General features: G+C 37.4%; 1 protein-coding gene across 2 annotated transcripts; it reads left to right on the top strand.

Moving 5' to 3' along the window:
* The first annotated feature begins 166 nt into the window (after positions 1-166).
* LOC131370206 (peroxisomal succinyl-coenzyme A thioesterase-like) lies at positions 167-18,135 on the top strand. 2 transcript variants are annotated; one of them, XM_058417400.1, is made up of 12 exons: positions 167-275; positions 6,125-6,241; positions 6,343-6,551; positions 9,506-9,605; positions 10,030-10,220; positions 10,982-11,139; positions 12,305-12,424; positions 13,648-13,730; positions 15,486-15,576; positions 15,756-15,836; positions 17,484-17,622; positions 17,703-18,135. In XM_058417400.1, the coding sequence occupies exons 1-12, from the start codon at positions 268-270 to the stop codon at positions 17,822-17,824; spliced, it is 1,419 nt and encodes a 472-aa protein (XP_058273383.1). In that variant the 5' UTR covers positions 167-267; the 3' UTR covers positions 17,825-18,135. The 2 variants fall into 2 exon arrangements, with proteins under 2 accessions (XP_058273383.1, XP_058273384.1); XM_058417401.1 differs by lacking the exon at positions 6,125-6,241 and having other exon boundaries at positions 182-275.
* Positions 18,136-18,607: the final 472 nt, after the last annotated feature.

Raw genomic sequence — 18,607 nt, 5'->3', positions numbered from 1 at the left:
CACAGGCCAATCAGGTGGTTGTTTACTTGTATGTTTTATTTTAAGATTGTACTACTGCAGCTCACTGCTGGCAGATCTACCTCTGAGTGACATTCAACCATTGTAACTGAACCAGAACATAGCTGCATGACAGAATGTACAACCTTCCTAAATCCTCCCACCCCACCCCACTGGTTTCATGTCACTGCCATCAGATTTGGCACTTAGGTAGTGGATTGAACTTCCCCTAGATTCCCAAACAGCTGAGTCACTGGCTGCCTTTAAACCATGTATATGTAAGTGTATCTATACCTAAACCTTTTTAAACTAAAACTAGCACTTAAAAAGTTTTTGTGTTTTGACGATAAGGTTTCAACACAACTGTAAATAAGTATAAATGCCTTATTGCTTATTGTACTTATTGCCTATTGTACTTATTGCTTATTGTAGCAAAATCATTACCCTGTCTCTGTTACTGTCTCTGTTACCTCAAGTACCTCTTTCTGAATGACTTAAACTAGCACTTAAAAGGGTTTTTCTTAATTCTTTTTTTGTCAATGCATTTGTTGCTAACACCTCCCAAAAACTGTGTTTAGACTGTCATTAGTCTGATTGCGTAAGCAATCGCACTCTTGTTATCGTCACTATTTATTATTATTATTATGGAGACCCGGGTTCGAGACCCGCTCGGAGTTGTGTTTATATTATTTCAGAATTTCTCGCAGTAGTTTAAGCAACATATAATATATATATATATATATATATATATATATATACATATATATATATACATATGTGTGTGTGTGTGTGTGTGTGTGTGTGTGTGTGTGTATATATATATATATATATATATATATATATATATATATATATATATATATATATATATATATATATATAGATAGATAGATAGATAGATAGATAGATAGATAGATAGATAGATAGATAGTTCCAACGCTAAAATGTTGCTCATATTGTGCTTAAGTGTGCTATTACTTGGTAATTATTTGGAAGCGCACCCGCTTCCGATGAGGGAGACCCGGGTTCGAGTTGTATTTATATATTCTTGCAATAGTTCTTGCAATAGTTTAAGCAACATATGTCTTAAACGGTAATAGCTAGAAACATGCTTTCAACGCTAAAATGCTGCTTAGGTGTGCTATTACGTCTAATAAACGTTTAAATGTATTTTTCACGGACTTCAGACCGCTACTGTGTGTGTGTGTGTGTGTGTGTGACGTCAGCTAGAGTGAGGGAAGAGGGTTTTTTAAGGACGCATCATCTTTAAAGTGTTCCTACAGCTTGAATTCTTACTCTACACATAAACTACCTTAAACCTTTTAAACTGTGACTTTAGCTTTTATATATTATTTGAGCATGTCTTGCAATAGTTTAAGCAACATATTCACAATCACTCGCATTTTCTTCTGGAAATGCAACATTCTAGTTTTACTTAGTCCATGGATTAGTGAAGCAGTAACAGTATATTCATTGTGAATAGAGACTTCTGTGAGTGGATAATGGTGGATAAACGCTGTAAACATTTACTGTTCCTTCTTTACCATATCGTGCCCTATCGAGCTTGTGAACTTAAATGGATTTTAAGTTCCATTGCAACAAATATATTGCTTAAAAAAACATTAATGTTTAAAACTAAATAAATAAATGGTAAAAAAAAAAAAAAAAAAAAAAAAACTGTTCTTTGTCAGGGTGTATGTTGCAATTTGACATCAACAAAATGTTTCCATTGCACAAAACGTTCCTTAAATTAAAAAAAAGTTTCTTTATGGCACTAAGAAAAGGAGGTTCTTTTAAGAACCAAGTTCTTTGCAGAACCAAAGATGGTTCTTCTATGGCATCACTGTGAAAACGCATTATTGTCTCTTCCTTGTACCTTTATTTTTAAGAGTGCATGCTCTTTTTAAATGCATTTTGCCCAAACCAGAAGTACAGCTTCTGCCAGTCACTGAAACAGTAATGAACATGGCTGACAGGATTCTAACCGTAAACACTGATACAACATGGCAGACTCTACTGATATTTGTTGCTTACTTATGAGGAGAGACTGCTTCAGGATTTTTGATTCAGAACAGGAGGCCAAAGACTGATTTAATTCAAAAGTCATGGAGTAAAATCAGTTCTTTTTCAGCTCTCTTGGCAAAGTAACGTTGATTGACTGACTGGTCTTACTGGTCTTGCCTGCTAACAACCACCAACTGCCTCTGAAGGAAGTCCTGCATTTATTTTCCACATCCTGTAAATCAGAGTTAAGAGAGCTTCTTAATTTTCAATTTACTGAAAATGAATGTCTTCAGTTGAACAAGTCAAAATGTAGCTTCATAGATACTTCATCAACTCAGACCACACTCTTGACCAGACACAATATGGACCAGAACTTCAAGCATTACTTATCTAGGTTTGGGCCTAGGTTAGTATGAAAACAGGAAAAAATTTTCTGGAAATTCATGAGAAATTTATCAGCTTATCAAAAGGGTAAAACCGGTCAAAAGATCTTTGGAGATCACAATGTGTGTGAGTGAGTGTGTGTGTGTGTGTGTGTGTGTTCTAAGAACTTTATCATGAGGCAAGAATTTGGTTAATTTTAGGTTGATGTCTTTGGTTTCAGTTAATTTTAAATAAAAAAGAAGAAACACATCAACTGTTGCAACTTGCAAGTTTATCTGTTTTTGTATCTGTTTTTTTTACATACTGCTATTATGTAATCCTGCAATTATTAATGGTAAAACACTGATGTGATCTTTGTGCCACACCACTGTGGCATTGTCATGAGTCATAACGAGTTCAAACAGTACGTTGACGATTTTCCTTCTAAATTCTACAAGAGCCAGCCGCATTTGAGTCACTGGGGAGTTACTGGTTGGTTCCAGGCCATAGGTTGTGATACAGCGGGGATTTTTAATGGATATGTGTTTCCGGATATCCAACATATACTCTCATAGCTACTAAGATTGCTCACAGCCAAAAGCTAACTTGTCTGCTCACTCTCTGAAGAATTTAGTGTAAAAGTGCCCTGTGATGCACCACAACCCCATGACCTTTGGCTGGGGTCCATCACTGAATTCTTCTGCCTTCTTCCAAGTGTTCCCATATTTATTAAAGGTTTGACATGCATGAAGGCGAAGGTTTTGCATGAAAAACGGCATCTCTGAAGTCTCTTCTTAGTGCCTTCAGGCCTTAGTGCCTTCAGCAGCTTAAGCATACATTTGTGTAAGCACATTGGTATTTGTTAAGCAAATTTGCTAAAATTACATTTCTTTTTTTTCCCATGTTTTTGACTTAAAAATACTTTTCATTAAAATATAAATGTTATTATAAACAATCATGTTTCATACCATTTTCCATCAAAACAATGTGAAAAGCCTCTATAAAAAGTATATGAGTCGGGTGTTTCTGAGAAAAGCTGCATATCCTCTGTGACCTTGAGCAGAGGGAGTTACTGAAAAAACATTTTCAACCAGTACATTAACAACCCCAGAGCTTTATTGTAAATTCAACAGGGTGAATTCTGCGGGTGTAGTGGACATGCTGACCCAAACACATGAATAACACTCATTACTTACTTAATACTAGATTATCTATAATAATATATTAAACCTTTTATTTATTTTTATGTTTGTTATTGGATACATTGCAAAAATATGTTCATTACTCTTTGTCACTGCTATTAATTATTACAATATTATATTTGGCTTTTTAAAACCTTTTCTATTACTCTATTACTTTTTTTTTCTTCTGCTTTACAACGTAAAACAATTTCAGTTATATTTTAAATGATTTAACCATGATGAAACAAGCTATATAAAAAAAATTATTTACTCTTTATTACACATTATGACTTATTATTACTCATTATTTACTTTTAATTACACATTATGACTTATTACTCATTACTTACTTTTAATTACACATTATGACTTATTATTACTCATTATTGTGAGGTTCTCTTTGGGAGTGACAAGGTTGGACAGGATTAGGAACGAGTACATCAGAGGGACGGCTCATGTTGGACGTCTGGGGGACAAGGTTAGGGAGGACAGATTAAGATGGTTTAGACATGTTCAGAGGAGGGAGAGTGAGTATATTGGTAGGAGAATGTTGGACATGGAGCTGCCAGGCAGGAGGCAAAGAGGAAGGCCAAAGAGGAGGTATATGGATGTAATAAATGAGGATATGAAGCTAGTGGGTGCAAGTGTTGAGGATGCAGAAGATAGGGATAGGTGGAGAGAGATGATTCGCTGTGGCCACCCCTGAAGGGGAAAGAAGATTACTCATTATTGCTTATGAAAGTGTTACACACAATGTATAATGGAGAAAGGTTAATTTGAATAATAAACAAAAACAAAATATATCATGTAAAGATTAGATAGATGTATTCAGAATTTGTTTATTTCTTTATATATATTTCAATTTGACTAGAATTACACTTACCGTGTAGTGTACATCATTCTGTGTTGTCTCCTGTAGTTCTGTGTTGTCTCCTGTAGTTCTGTGTTTTATGTAGCACTATGATCCTGGAGGAATGTTGTTTCATTTTACTGTACTAGCTGTATATATTAAAATGACAATATGACAATAGATGCTCCTTGACTTGACTTGAAATGCCCAATACTTTCAGTTCTTTTCGGTGACGCAGTGTACTCGGGCTCAACTAACCACTGAGGATGGACTCTTGAACTAACCTCTGAGAGTCAACCCGAAGTCATTTGTATTGATCTGTCTGTTGTCAAGGAAATCTTGCGATTATCAAAATGATCTTTTCATTAAGATTATTCACACTACCTTTATTTCATGCAAGAACTTTACGACAAGAATATAACAGAAAGAGGGATGAAACTGATAAATAAATACAAAAAAAAAATAAAATGAAAACATTGACAAAGAGGAAAGTGGGTACATCACTTATTTCAATTAAAAAAGGTAAGAGACTAGGCTGTGAATCTGTTTATGGATAAACACAAACAAACAAACAAAAACATTCACAAATCAACTTGTTGGGATTCAATTCTCGGTACATATTAACACAATGTGCTGACTACATTTATAGTAGCAGTTCTGGGGAGTGATGGAGAGACAGCATTATTCATTTATTCTGTGTTAATTTGTGAGGAAATGGAGCTTGCTCAAGAATACATTTACAGCATGTATGCATTAATCTTTTTCTGGTGGGTCTATGGTCATAATAACCTCCTAATGTTATCTAATGTACAACATTCACATAAGCATGCAAAAACATGTGAATATCAATGAATGCTCAATTTAACCCAAGAAAGTTGTCAATATATTTGCAAAATATCTCAAATAAACAAAATATTTTATTATATAATATATCCAGACAGATGGCAGAGAAGGTTTTCCTTCTTCATAGAGACCCTTTCGACCTCTTCTACAAGAAGAGATTTACAATTTACAGTGTTAGTATTTCTATGAAGCATATAAGCAGCTGCCTATTTATTAGGTACATCATGCTTAAACTAATACAGTCTAACAGTCCTGCAGTAAATAAATCCTGCCATCATGAAGGTTATAATGCATCCAAGGTTTATGCTGCTGATCTTATCACCCGTCACTGACGCCCTTTCTAACAAACCATGTGTGTATCGGCTGAATTAACCATGGAACAACCTTGCTGAATTCATGCTCACCATATTATCTAGTTAAGCTACACTATATTGCCAAAAGTTTTGGGACACCTCAAAGGAGTTGGGCTTGGCCCCTTAGTTCCAGTGAAAGGAACTCTTAATGCTTCAGCCTACCAAGACATTTTGGACAATTTCATGCTCCCAACTTTGTGGGAACAGTTTGGGGATGACCCCTTCCTGTTCCAACATGACTGCACACCAGTGCACAAAGTAATGAGTGAGTTTGGTGCGGAGGAACTTGACTGGCCTGCACAGAGTCCTGACCTCAACCTGATAGAACACCTTTGGGATGAATTGGAGCTGAGACTGTGAGCCAGACCTTCTCGTCCAACATCAGTGGTGTTAAAGATAAAGCTGGCTACATAAAACACCACTACCGACTGGATAAATGCGAGATCAGCTAATGCGTTATAATGTGGGGAGAAAATGCATTATTTTCCTTAAATCTGTGGGTTCAGTGCCTGAACTCTTGCTTTGCTCCACAGCACGCGTCATTTCCGCATTCTCAGGTTCAACAGTATTGTGTGTAGCCGGAAGTCTTTTCATGTATTTGCAAAGGCTTGTGGCGCGAGCATTATAAACAAGATGTTACCTGCAAACAGGTAAAGTTCTTCAGGTTTACAGTAGTAAGAGCTTCTGTTAGACTATACGCAATCATTAATGGCGTGCTTCCGTGTTGTTTTCTTTTTTCTCCTCTGGTCAGGGCTCCGATCCGGATGGTGGCCGGCTGCCCGCGTCCTTTACTCTCGGTTGAGCCCACTCGGGGACTCGTGGACGAAAAACTACGGATCGTCGTGACAAATTTGAACCCGATGCAGGAGGTGACCCTTCACTCTCTGCATCATTCAGAGGACATGGACATGTGGGAAGCATTCGGACATTATGTGAGCGACGAGCATGGCAGTGTATCGGGTACAAACTTTTTTCCTGATCTCAACACACACACACACACACACTTTTCTGTTGAGGACATCTTCATAATGTACACATGGCTGTCACACCAAAATGCAAGCTATTTTGGCTTTATTATAAGAGCCTGTTGTGGTCTCCAGTATTGCCTTCAGAAGAAAGTAGCTAAAGTAAACAGGGGAAAGTCTATAGGGCTCATTCTATAATTAGGGGTACATGTCATGTACATGGGCTGTATTGATCAATTTTACTACTACTTACTTAAAGCAATGATGAATTTTATATTGGACCATATTTCTTCTTCATTTAATACAAAAAGTAAATAGATCACATCATTTATTTTGCAAACAATGCTGTGTTATATGTGGTTTTTGCACCATAAATCTTTTAACTGTTGGCTATACTAACAAAAAAGATGGGGGGTATGTTTGGAGAGGGAAGTCTGATGCATGATGAATATCTCTAAATTCAACGTTATGCGAATTTATGTTGAAAACAATATTTATCTGTCACGATAACATCCCACAGAATGTCCATTACAAGGTTAAAAATTCATATTTTCAGATCACTTAGACAGAAAATCTCAAAACCAATGGAGAATGGACTAAAAAACTTGTCACTAGAGCTTAAGCTTAATTATTTATTTTAGCACATTAGGGGGATATATTACAGAAACATCTAGTTTATTTATCAAAAAACAATACTGATTTATTCACTTTTTGGTTGACCTGAAATGTACCCGTAATTATAGAATGAGCCCTAGACGTCTCAAGATACATCTCTATCCATGTTTATTTATTCATCATGACCACTGGCACAGAGTATGGGTACATGAAAAAAGGAAGATTATCACTTAGAATATAATGGAATGCATTATATAATGCATAATATAAGTCAGATGAGATCATAATTTAATTTTTTAAACTTTTGCAAAACAATAAACAGTTTCCGTCATGAATGCAGACGGACAGAAGCTTTAATAGTTGTGAATGTTGAGAAGTCATGAAGGAAAGGGCTACTTGCTTTTATTACTCCTACATATCTCCAAAAAGCCACTTTAAAACAAGAGATGCATGAGCCAAACAATGATAATCAGCAGTAATTAGTCATTGGGAAAAGTAATTGGTCATTGTGAAATTATAATCAGTAACTGGTCATTGTGAAACATGGTAATCAGTAACTGGTCGTTGGGAAACGGTTATGATCAGTGATTGGTTGTGGAAAAAAAGTGGTGATAAGGGATTGGTTGCATGCATCACTTTTCTGAAATATCCTTGGCATCTGCATTTTATTGTTCAGCATTTTAAACTTGTATCATATATTTAAAAAAGAGCTTTTTGGAGTGTAATTAAAAAGAAGTGTGAAAACCTTTTTGACAACAGATCCTTTAACAGTGAGTTTTTGTGTGTATAGATATATGTATACACACATACCACACACACAAATATGCAGAAACACATGCAGAACAAGTAAATACAGTTTTCATTATTTAAATAGCACGAGCAGAGATAAGGCGATGTTATAGAAGAGAAAACAGAAAGTAGTCTTATCTGTAACCCGCATTGGAGGACAAACGTATAGAGGTCGCTGGGGACGAGCTTGGCGGGATGAACGAAGGCAAACTTAGAAACGACACAGTCAGGAAGAGAAGACATTAAGGTAGCAACCATAATAACAGCCGGTGAGTTAGTGGAGTGGAGGTGTATTATAGAGTACTGGTGATTGGGTGCAGGTGTCAGTGCTATAACTCTGGTGATTAGGGGCGTGGCTGAGTGGCTGTGGTTGGTGCGTCCGTGGCATAGGGGTTATTCCTGTAGGTCATTTTATAGAAGGTAAACAGCAGTGTGTAAACTTTCCAGATGCCTGTAGTCACAGTCTGTAAAATTCTCACAGAATCAGATTATTCTCACAGATTGTTTTATTTCATAATAATTACATTACCCCACCTTCCAGTATAAATGTAATCCATTCAGAACTGGGTTCAACAGGGTTTTAGAAAACTCAGAAGATTGTAAGCATATGTGCAGACTCACATTTTAATGTGCTTATATAGAGTTAGAGCTGGGAGATATAGATATAACTTTACCTTTGGACCTGTTTATTTAACAGAGCAACTTGCAATCACTGTGAGTATAGCTACTCATGGTTTCAACAATAATGCACATTAAACAGAAGTCCTTTTCAAATAGAGAGGAAGCTGTAAATTCAGCATGATAGGTGGATAAAGTAGCTGGTTTTGTTCTGGTCAATAAGCATTTAGTCAAACTACAAATGAGTGTCATTACAGCTAAAATACACACTAATAACTGTAATGGAGTAGCATATGAGACACTGTGATGAACAATACAAAACATTAAAATTCTCACAGAAGCCTTATATTGGAGGAGTGGGATCAAGTACTCTTAACTAACAGCAGTGAATACATATTCAATACACATCAGTATATTACTTATAGTATTTTAAAAAGTATTGAAACCTTTTTATCCATATCTAGTACCATAAAACGAGACCCAAATGGAGCCGTAATGTTAGTTTAGCTTGTGGTGGAAGAATCCTGAAACCCTCGTGGGTAGAATGACCAAAACGAGATGTCATAGTATGTAGGTTCACTGAGGTTAAAGTAGGAGCAAACAGAACATGCAAGCAAAACTTTGATACCAAAACAGTGCACGATTTAGTCCAGAGACAGGATCCCGCGTTTTCATTGCCGTGGCCCGGGTTCAATTCCTGGGCAGTGAGCTAACTCGGCCACTGAAGAGTTAAGTCTTAGTGCCGGTCCCAAGCCCAGATTATATAGGAGGGTTGTGTCAGGAAGGGCATCAGGCGTAAAACCTGTGCCAAATTGAAACATGAGGACCAAATGATCTGCTGTGGAGACCCCGAATAGGGGTCAGCAACTCAAATTTCATATAATTCAGCCTTTACAGATTGTTATATGTGAATTTGTGTGCACACAGTGGCAAAGGACTCCAGTGTGGGAGGCACGTATACAGGTGTGGAGCCCATGGCCCTGATGTGGAGCCTGAGGCCAGTACCAGGTAGCCGAACGGGACTAAGGTAAGTTACAGCATTTAATCAAGTAAATTTTTGTGCAAATTAAAAACACAAATATACTGCAGTTATAATTTATGTGCACATTTAATGCTCAAATATGAAAATTATTTTCACAGAGTTGTGCTTTTTTTAATACAAAACACAACCTTGCCAACTAAAACAAGTCTTGTTTTAGAACTTTTCATGCTCCTTTGTATTTGTTCACTGTCTCCAATTTTGTCCACTGGTCCTAATGCAGAGACTGGGATGATCAAAAAACATTTTGTGCTCTTATAGGCATTTATGTATTTATTTGTTTGCATGACTGGGGTCATCATCAACCAGGATGCTAAAGATTTCTAAAGAATGAGCCATTTCATGTAATGTTTATTTAAACAGTTTTTTATTTGTGTGCACTCGTGTAATCAGTCTCAATCTGTTTATTTAGGTTGCGAAAGCGAGATGTCCTCTCACCAATGATATTCCACATTTCTGTGTATAATGGACACATCGCTCAAGGTTTTAACCAACTCAGACCGTTAGTGACCGTCATCATAGAAAGGTGGTACATGGCTCCTGGTGTGCAGAGGATCGATGTACGTGAGAAAGGAGTCCAGGGAACTTTTTTCTTCCCTCCAGGTATACAACTCACAAACACTGAGCACTGAGTAGAAGTTACCTTGTGAGATCTCAGTATCACCATCTTCCACTGTTACCTGCTCAGTTTTAAATGTATGTTGCTTTGGATCATTAACCATGTGAGTAAATGTAAAACCTAAGCACCCGGAGGAGACCTATGAACTGGCAGGACACGCATGCAAAACTTTACACACCCAATACCTGGAGCTCAGAGACACTGGAGCTACTAACTTGCCCCTACTCAATATGATCTATATATAGACACTGTAAAAAAAAATCTCGTAAAAAAACGGTCAAGTCACTGGCAGCAGTGGCTGCCAAACAAAAACCGTAAAATTTAAGTAAAATACGTTCATTCAAATAAAGTGCAAAAACAATCATTTTACATACATTTTTCTTAAATATTTTACAGAAAAACACTGTAATTTTACAGATGTTTCCTTTTTAAATATAATTTTAAATAACGGGAAACTATTGTAAAAAAAATTAGAGTTATTTTCTGTAAAATTAGGATTTTTTTTACACTGTAGCCTGGGCAAAATTAAAAAGCATATTCAGTACTGAAAGGAAATGATGAAGATTAACTATCACTACTGCTACTACTATTACTATCAATAATAATATTATATATTATATAATAATAATAATAATAATAATAATAATAATAATAATAATAATAATTATTATTATTATTATTATTATTATTATTATTATAGTAATAATAACCACTTATAACTAACATGCTCTTCATGTTTTTCCAGGTCCTGGCCCGTTTCCATGTGTGTTGGACATGTGGGGAGGAGGTGGTGGCCTGGTGGAGTATCGAGCTGTCCTACTGGCTTCACATGGCTTTGCTGCTTTTGCCTTAGAGTATCTGTTTCTAGAGGAAGTCAAAAAAGTTGATGGTAATTACTTTGAGGTAACTCAACCCAAAGCTTCTTATGATTTCATTGTTTGCACGTACATACATTCAAGCCTGAAAGGTGCACAGGAAGCTTTATTATCATGCTTAGGGTGTGCGAAATATGTTCACCTATTTCAGTCTAGTTGTTCCTGTTGAAAGAAAACCAAAATCTTCTACGAAAGAGTGTAAATCAACACATTAATCTGTTAAGAAAATGGACTTCTCCTATGGAAATAAATCAGGTGTCCAATTTTGAATATTACGCTGGTTATACACTAGACCGTTATATGCCCGATTTTGGGTCTGATTTGCTCCCTCCAGTGATTGTGGGGACATGGCCAGATTCAAGGCTTATTGCAACTGATTGTTTTAGGTAAATGGTGTCATTATGATTACTTTATTGCTCCTGATCACGTTTGATATTTACGATTCCTGATCAGGGAGACTCTGACAGCCGGGAAGCAGCACGCACAGGATGCTGTGTACTTTTACAGCTCAACAAACATAGCAGTGCATTACAACACAACTCAAGCCAAATGGAGCACCTATACCATCTTCTCAGCAAGGAGTTCACCCATATTTTCATATTTTCTTTTTTGCTGCAAAATTCTATATTTGTTCTTCATCTAGAGCCGTGTTTGATCACTCGAGTTCCTATAAAATCTAGTGTCTGTGAAATGGGCAGCATGAAATCGTTACTACAAACGGCAGGTGTGTGATCGTGCAGTCTAGTCGAATCGTCTAGGGTGTGCATTCAGAGGATTATAATGTTAAAAATCGGTTAAAATTGTCCTCATGTTTGTAGCCTCCCGTGTTGAAGATTTGAAAATCGTCTAGTGTGTAGCCAGCCTTAGTCATTCATAGACCATGCAGCATGAAAGAGTTGCACAATGTTAGTAAAACCGGGGGCAAAGTCCAGTCCAGTGACTTTTGCCTACTGTAACTACCTACTATTTTCTGTGTGCATGTGTTTATATCTGCCACAACATATCTGCACATTTTTGTTTGTTGCCAATATAATTTCAATATATATATATATATTTCAGTATATTTTTATTCAACATTTTGACTAAAAAGGCATTTTGTGAGAAAGCTTTCCCTGACGAGAGAACCTACATTCTCAAGAGCTCACCACCTCATGAACATAAATGACATGGATGTTTTTCTATCTGTTTTATAGGTAGCGTATCAGATCTTACAGGAGCATCCCATGGTCATAAGGGACAGAATTGCTCTGTTGGGCCTCTCTTTCGGCGGTTCTGTTGTTCTATCTATGGCTGCCAACTCTTCTGTCATTAAGGTGATTTACAATTCTACATACAAACAAATAAAATGATTATTAGTGATATGCTTTTAGACTTTCCACAGGGATGGGCAACCAAATATTGATTATAACATTGATTATCTCTTTACAATGGCACATGTCAAGTGGTGGGATATTTTAGGGAGTAATTAGAAGCAAGAAAATTGGGCAAGTGCTAGGATCAATGGGGCTAAATTGATCAGAGCATCACCGAAACAGCACGTCTTGTGGGGTGTTCTCGATAAGCAGTGGTTAGTACCTACCAAAAATGGTCCAAGGAATGATAGCCAGTGAACCAGTGCCACAATCCTGGGTGCCTCATTGATGTGTCTGGACAGTGAACGCTAGTCTATCTGGTCCAATCCCACAGAAGAGCTACTGTAGCACAAATTGCTGAAGAAGTTAATGCTGGCTATAAAAGAAAGGTTTCAGAAGACAAAGTCTGCATCACAGTTTGCCGTGTATGGTGCAAGTAAGAGTCCTAATGCTGACCCCTGTTCACCAAAATCACCTATAGTTGGCATGTGAGTATTAGAACTGGACCATGAGGCAATGGAAGAAGGTGGCCTAGTCGGATGAATAATGCTTTCATTTACATCATGTGGACTGGTGGCTGTGTGCACGTATCTTACATGGGGAAAAGATGGCACCAGGATGTACTATAGGAAGAAGGCAAGCTGTTGGTGGCATTGTGATGCTCTTGGCAATGAAACTTTGTTCCTGGCATTCATGTAGACACATTACTTTGACACATGACACCTAGCCTTGTTGTTGACCAGGTACACCACTTCATGATACCGTTCATGACAATGGTATTCCCTAATATCTGTGGCCTCTTACACACTGTAAAAATTAGTCTGGAATGTTTTGAGAAGCTCAAGGTGATTGAGCGTTTTTGGCTCAATCACCAAAAAACGCTCAATTGAACAAGCAATTCCAATCGATTGAACAAGCAAGTCCAATCCCAGAAGACCCAACTGTAAATTTACAAGACTTGCTGCTAACATCTTGGTTTCAGATACCACAGCACACCTTCAGAGGTCTGGAGCAATGATTATACTAGAGCAAAAGCAAAGCAAGCACATCAAGATCAATGATGATCATGTTTTTGTGACATTGATTGTACATGAGATTTATACATGATCCATTTCTTTCTTGCTATCTGTATTCTATCGGTTCAATACAGATTGTTAACACTCTCGTACGTGATTTTGTTGCAGCCCCGGTGTTGTGTATGCATCAGCTGCAGTCACGCCACACCTGTACACAGTTCTTTGTCTGAAGTCTACAAAGGGTTAAACACGTATGTACACAGGAATTATATGTGCTGCTCCAGCATTTCAGTGCACTTTTCCTACCCTCACTAATATTAGCTCATTTGCTTAAATTGATTATTATTTTGGTTACCAAAATATGAAAATACATGATAATAATATACAAATAGTTGGGAACATTTATTCAGTCATTAGACAACATTACAACATTACCATAATACACCATCATGCACCAGTGACATCTGCATCCCATGTGTTTCTGATAACAGGAGAAATTATACTTTTCAGCCAACTGCTTCATTTATTCGCTGCACTCACAGCTGTTCACTCAAGACTTTGCTACAAAATATAAACAAAGAGGAAGGGAGGCAAAGAGATATATGTAGCTTACTTTTTTTTTCTTAGCGTTTGTCCCGCACACTAGCAGGGTCCACTGTTTTTGTACCGGATCAATTTGGGACAGGTTTTTACACCAGATGCCCTTCCTGTCATAACCCTCCCATTTTTATCCAGGCTTGGTACTGGCACTGAGAGTCAACTCTTCAGCAGCCGGGATGGCGCCCTGGGAATCGAACCCGGGCCGCAGCAATGAGAGCGCGGGATCATGTCGCTGGACCACTGGGGGGCCATATATGTAGTTTACTAACTTCACCTAAATATACACCTTTATCAGCTAAAGGCAACCTTTAAAGCAAAGATATCGTTCCATGTTTGAGAGTTTATTGTTTGAATTTTACAATAACGTTGGTACATTATGAAAACTGAGAATAAATATGACAAATATTCATCGCAAACCTTATCACAAATCTTCTGTTATTAAAGCAGAGTGAACACACACACATGGCTTCACTCAGACCTTCTTTCTATCTTATAGCTTTCATAGACCCACTGGTGTGATATCACAGTAATCCCCTGTTTATCATATAAACAAAAATCCACGATACACGGACGCCACCCCCAAATGCTATCTTTTTATTGTTTAAACATTTGCAAGCATATAGCGAGATGAATTTTGGGTAAATTCGTAAAAGTATCACATATATAGTGAGTACTGTATGTATGTATGTATGTATGTATGTATGTATGTTTCTTGCCAGAAGCCTTAGAAGGTGCAGAGTGTTTGGGCGACATAACAGGGAATGCAGAAAAACCGTAAAAATACAGTGTACACAGAAACAAAAAGCGAAACACTCGGGACAGTGACACGCCAAGAACTGGGATGCTGGAGAATTCTGCTTCCCTTTCCCCAACTGCACGCATAGCCAGCAGCCAATCACAACCGTGATTAAACGAATGGGGCATTCTGATTGGCCAGACTCGTTCCTCTAGCCGTACTGCATTTTAATTTTCAGCATCCCCGCACTGCGCTTTCCTAAACAACACTACGCTTTGATATATTATTAACATTTTACTTTATTTTAATTAATGTTTATATTTTCTAATTAATGATTATATTTTTTATTAATAAATGACCTTATTTCAACATAAAAACAATTCACTACAAGGTTTGCGGATACCGCAATATACCGGGAAAATCTGCAAAAAAAATTAGTTAAGTTCCAAATAAAAATCTGTGATATACCGAGACCGCAATATATGAACCGCGATATAGCAGGTGATTACTGTACTAATCTGCAGGTGACTAGTGATATTACTAATCTGAAATATGTGATAGTTATAGATATAGATAGATATAATGAATTGTTGGAGGTTTGCATATGATTTCGAGCTTTACTTTTGTATTTCGACTGAAAGTAACTATTGATTTTAAAAATCATTTTTAGATTGGCTTATAAAGCACGTGTAGAGAACAATCAGATCATCTGGAGAGACATCATCTTGCCCATCCCAACAGATCCAGCTGAGAAAGTGGATGTAAGCAAATTTTTCCAGAAGCATTCTAGCTTTTAGAAGAAAAGAAATAGAAAGCATCTTACTCATCCTGTTGTTGAAATTTGATTCATTCAAAAAAAAAAATACCTCTGTGTGTGTGTGTGTGTAGTTTTTGTGTTGCATTTGTGTTAACTCCTTATGCCGTATTGTACTGCACACAGGTTGGCCTGATAAAATGTCCTATCCTTATGATTGTTGGTGATGATGATCAGAACTGGGCCTCACTGGAGTCAGCTGAAGATGTAAGGAAACTCACACAGACCTGCATGACCACAGACAATATAGGGCTATAGCCATATCATTCATCGTTTTTTTTATTACAGAAAGCTACAGTATTTAGACCTTGGGGTTTTCCTGTCATTAGTCACATACAAGCAAAGCAAAGTGTTGCTTGTTTTATTGCTTGGGGAAGTTTGGTTGTATTCAAATTGTAAATAGATCAAATCCAGACTTCTTTAAGTGTCTGAAAAAAATCAAACGTGTAATTAATTGTGAAATCTCCATTTCAAGCGATTAAATATGATATAGTTTAGTTCTATAGTTAGCTAGTTCCTCTTTTCACAAATGGACCACTTCTTTCTACTAGAGTCTCTACCAGTTAACACATCCTCATAGTGGTTCACTTGATCAGAGTAACGATACCATCGGTTTAAAACACTGTTAGCAGTAGTAGCAAAAAATAGAGTTTTTTAATGTACAAGGGCTATAGTCAGTGCCTGTGCCTGTAAGCCTACATAGTGTAACTGTCTTGTTGCGCAAGTGTGTACAACCCTTAACTAAAACTTTGTTTAAGCAGCACACAGTCTTTTTATGTACAGTCTACCAACTGTATTCAACTCTTCCTTGTGAAAAATGCTCCAGATCTATCACAATGACGGGATCTCTCCTGTTCACAATGCTACCTTCACAGGAATTCATTGGGTTTAAATCTGATGGGCCTTTACATAATTTTGGCTCATCTTCATTGTTGATTTGGATTTATGCTTTGGGTCATTATCATGCTGGAAGATGAAATAGATTGTATTTGTTGCTTTTCATGGTTCACTTGAAGCCTTTCTCCCAGTCCCAGCTGAAGAGATGCTGCCACCACCATGCTTCGTTATAGTTATGCTCTTCTTTGGGTGATAACCTGCTTCATCTTTGTAGCAAACATATGTTTTAGAATCATGCCCAAAATGTTCATCAGACTAGAACATACTTTACCACATGGTTTGGGGTGGTCTTGGATGGGGTTTTTCGTTTGTTTGTTTTTTGGATGTTTGTGAGAAATGGTGTCAGTTTAGCCTTACTACAACCAAGAATCCAAGAGATTGCTGTTACAAGCAGGGAGTGAGTAGAACTCGCCAGATATTCCTGCAGTAGGTTTCTTGGCAGTATTCCTGATAAGATTTCATCTTGTCCTTTCGTCAGTTTTGAAAGAATATCTTATTCTTGTTGATGTCACTGTGGTGCCTCAGTTTCTCCAGTTGATGATGAAGGCCTGTGTTCCATGGTACTTCTAATGTTTTGGAAATACTTTGTCTCCTTCTCCTGATTGAAACCTCTTTGTGGATCAGGGCTTCAGCAGTTGAGAGAAACCATGAGGATGTGCCGAAAATCTTAAAGAAGATCCTTGTTTGAGATTAATCAAAATCGCATGAAAGGTGTATGATAATTACTGTTGTAAATGATCACTGTCACATTTTATTATAAGGGCGTGCACACACAGGGTATTCTATGCCTACCCATGCACTGTAGAAGTTATGTAGGGTAATCATACCTGTCTAATATGGTAGTTCCCGAGTCCCTTAGTTTGACAGTCAGCATTATCGCTTTAAAAATTGATTGGACATGAGTGCCATGTGATCAGTCTTTTACAAAAACTTTACCTTCCTTTCTTTTGACCTCAGATGATAAGAATGACTGAAAAGGCAGGGAATCGGCATTTGCTCGAGGTCATCATCTATCCAGGTACAGGTCACCTGATTGAGCCGCCCTACACACCACACCACAGAGCCTCTAACTTCATGGTTGATGGCAAGGAGAAAGGTATGTACAGTCATGTAAAGAAATCTGCGTGTATAACAATAACTTTATATGTACAATATATAATGTGTGTGTGTTCACAGTGATCATGCTTTGGGGTGGACAGACAAGACTGCATTCATATGCACAAGAAGACTCATGGGAGAAAATTTTGGACTTTTTTAACAAACACCTCTGCAGAGCATCTCAACAGGCCCGACTGTAGTTGTTTTTGTTTTGCATTGTGTAACTGATAATATCACTACCACATTATTAACAGAGGACCGCATATACCAGGGGTGTGGAATCTTATCCACAAAGGGCTAGTGCAGGTGCAGGTTTTCATTCCGATCAAGTAGGAGCCACATCTGACTCCACATGTTCAATCATCTCTGCTTTCAATCGTCCCTGGTTTGGCTTCTGCTTGGGTGGCTGCTTGGGTACATCAGATCAGACTGTAAACTGAGATTGTCTGTTTTATGAAAACTTTGTAAAATTGTTAAAAATAAATAAGTAAATAAATTGTTCTACAAATTATGTTATGTGTCGTACTTTCTTTAACCAACAGGAGGCGCAATAACTGATATGTACATGTGCAATAACATTATACATTATACACTCAAAAGTTTGTGGACACCAGAACATCACACCCATATGTGCTGGAAGTACACCAGTCAGGCATAACATTATGACCAACTGCCTAACATTGGGTTGGGCCCTGACCAACCCTGAGGCATGGACTCCCCTAGATCCCTGAAGGTGTGCTGTGGTATCTGGCACCAAGATGTTAGCAGCAGATCCCATGGAGGCCCCACCTTGCAATTTACAGGACTTACAGGATTTAAAGGATACATTTTTGATAGATACTGACCACTGCACCCCACAAGAGCTGCAGTTTTGGAGATGCTCTGATCCAGTAGTCTAGCCATCATATATTTATATATATACATATATATATGTATATATATAAACAGACATGAACAAATATGTTTATTTGTTTTTAAAAATG

Source organism: Hemibagrus wyckioides, linkage group LG19, assembly GCF_019097595.1.
Source record: "Hemibagrus wyckioides isolate EC202008001 linkage group LG19, SWU_Hwy_1.0, whole genome shotgun sequence".
Lineage (NCBI taxonomy): Eukaryota > Metazoa > Chordata > Actinopteri > Siluriformes > Bagridae > Hemibagrus > Hemibagrus wyckioides.
Note: the sequence above shows the minus strand (reverse complement) of the source record. Positions and strands in the feature narration are given on the sequence as shown.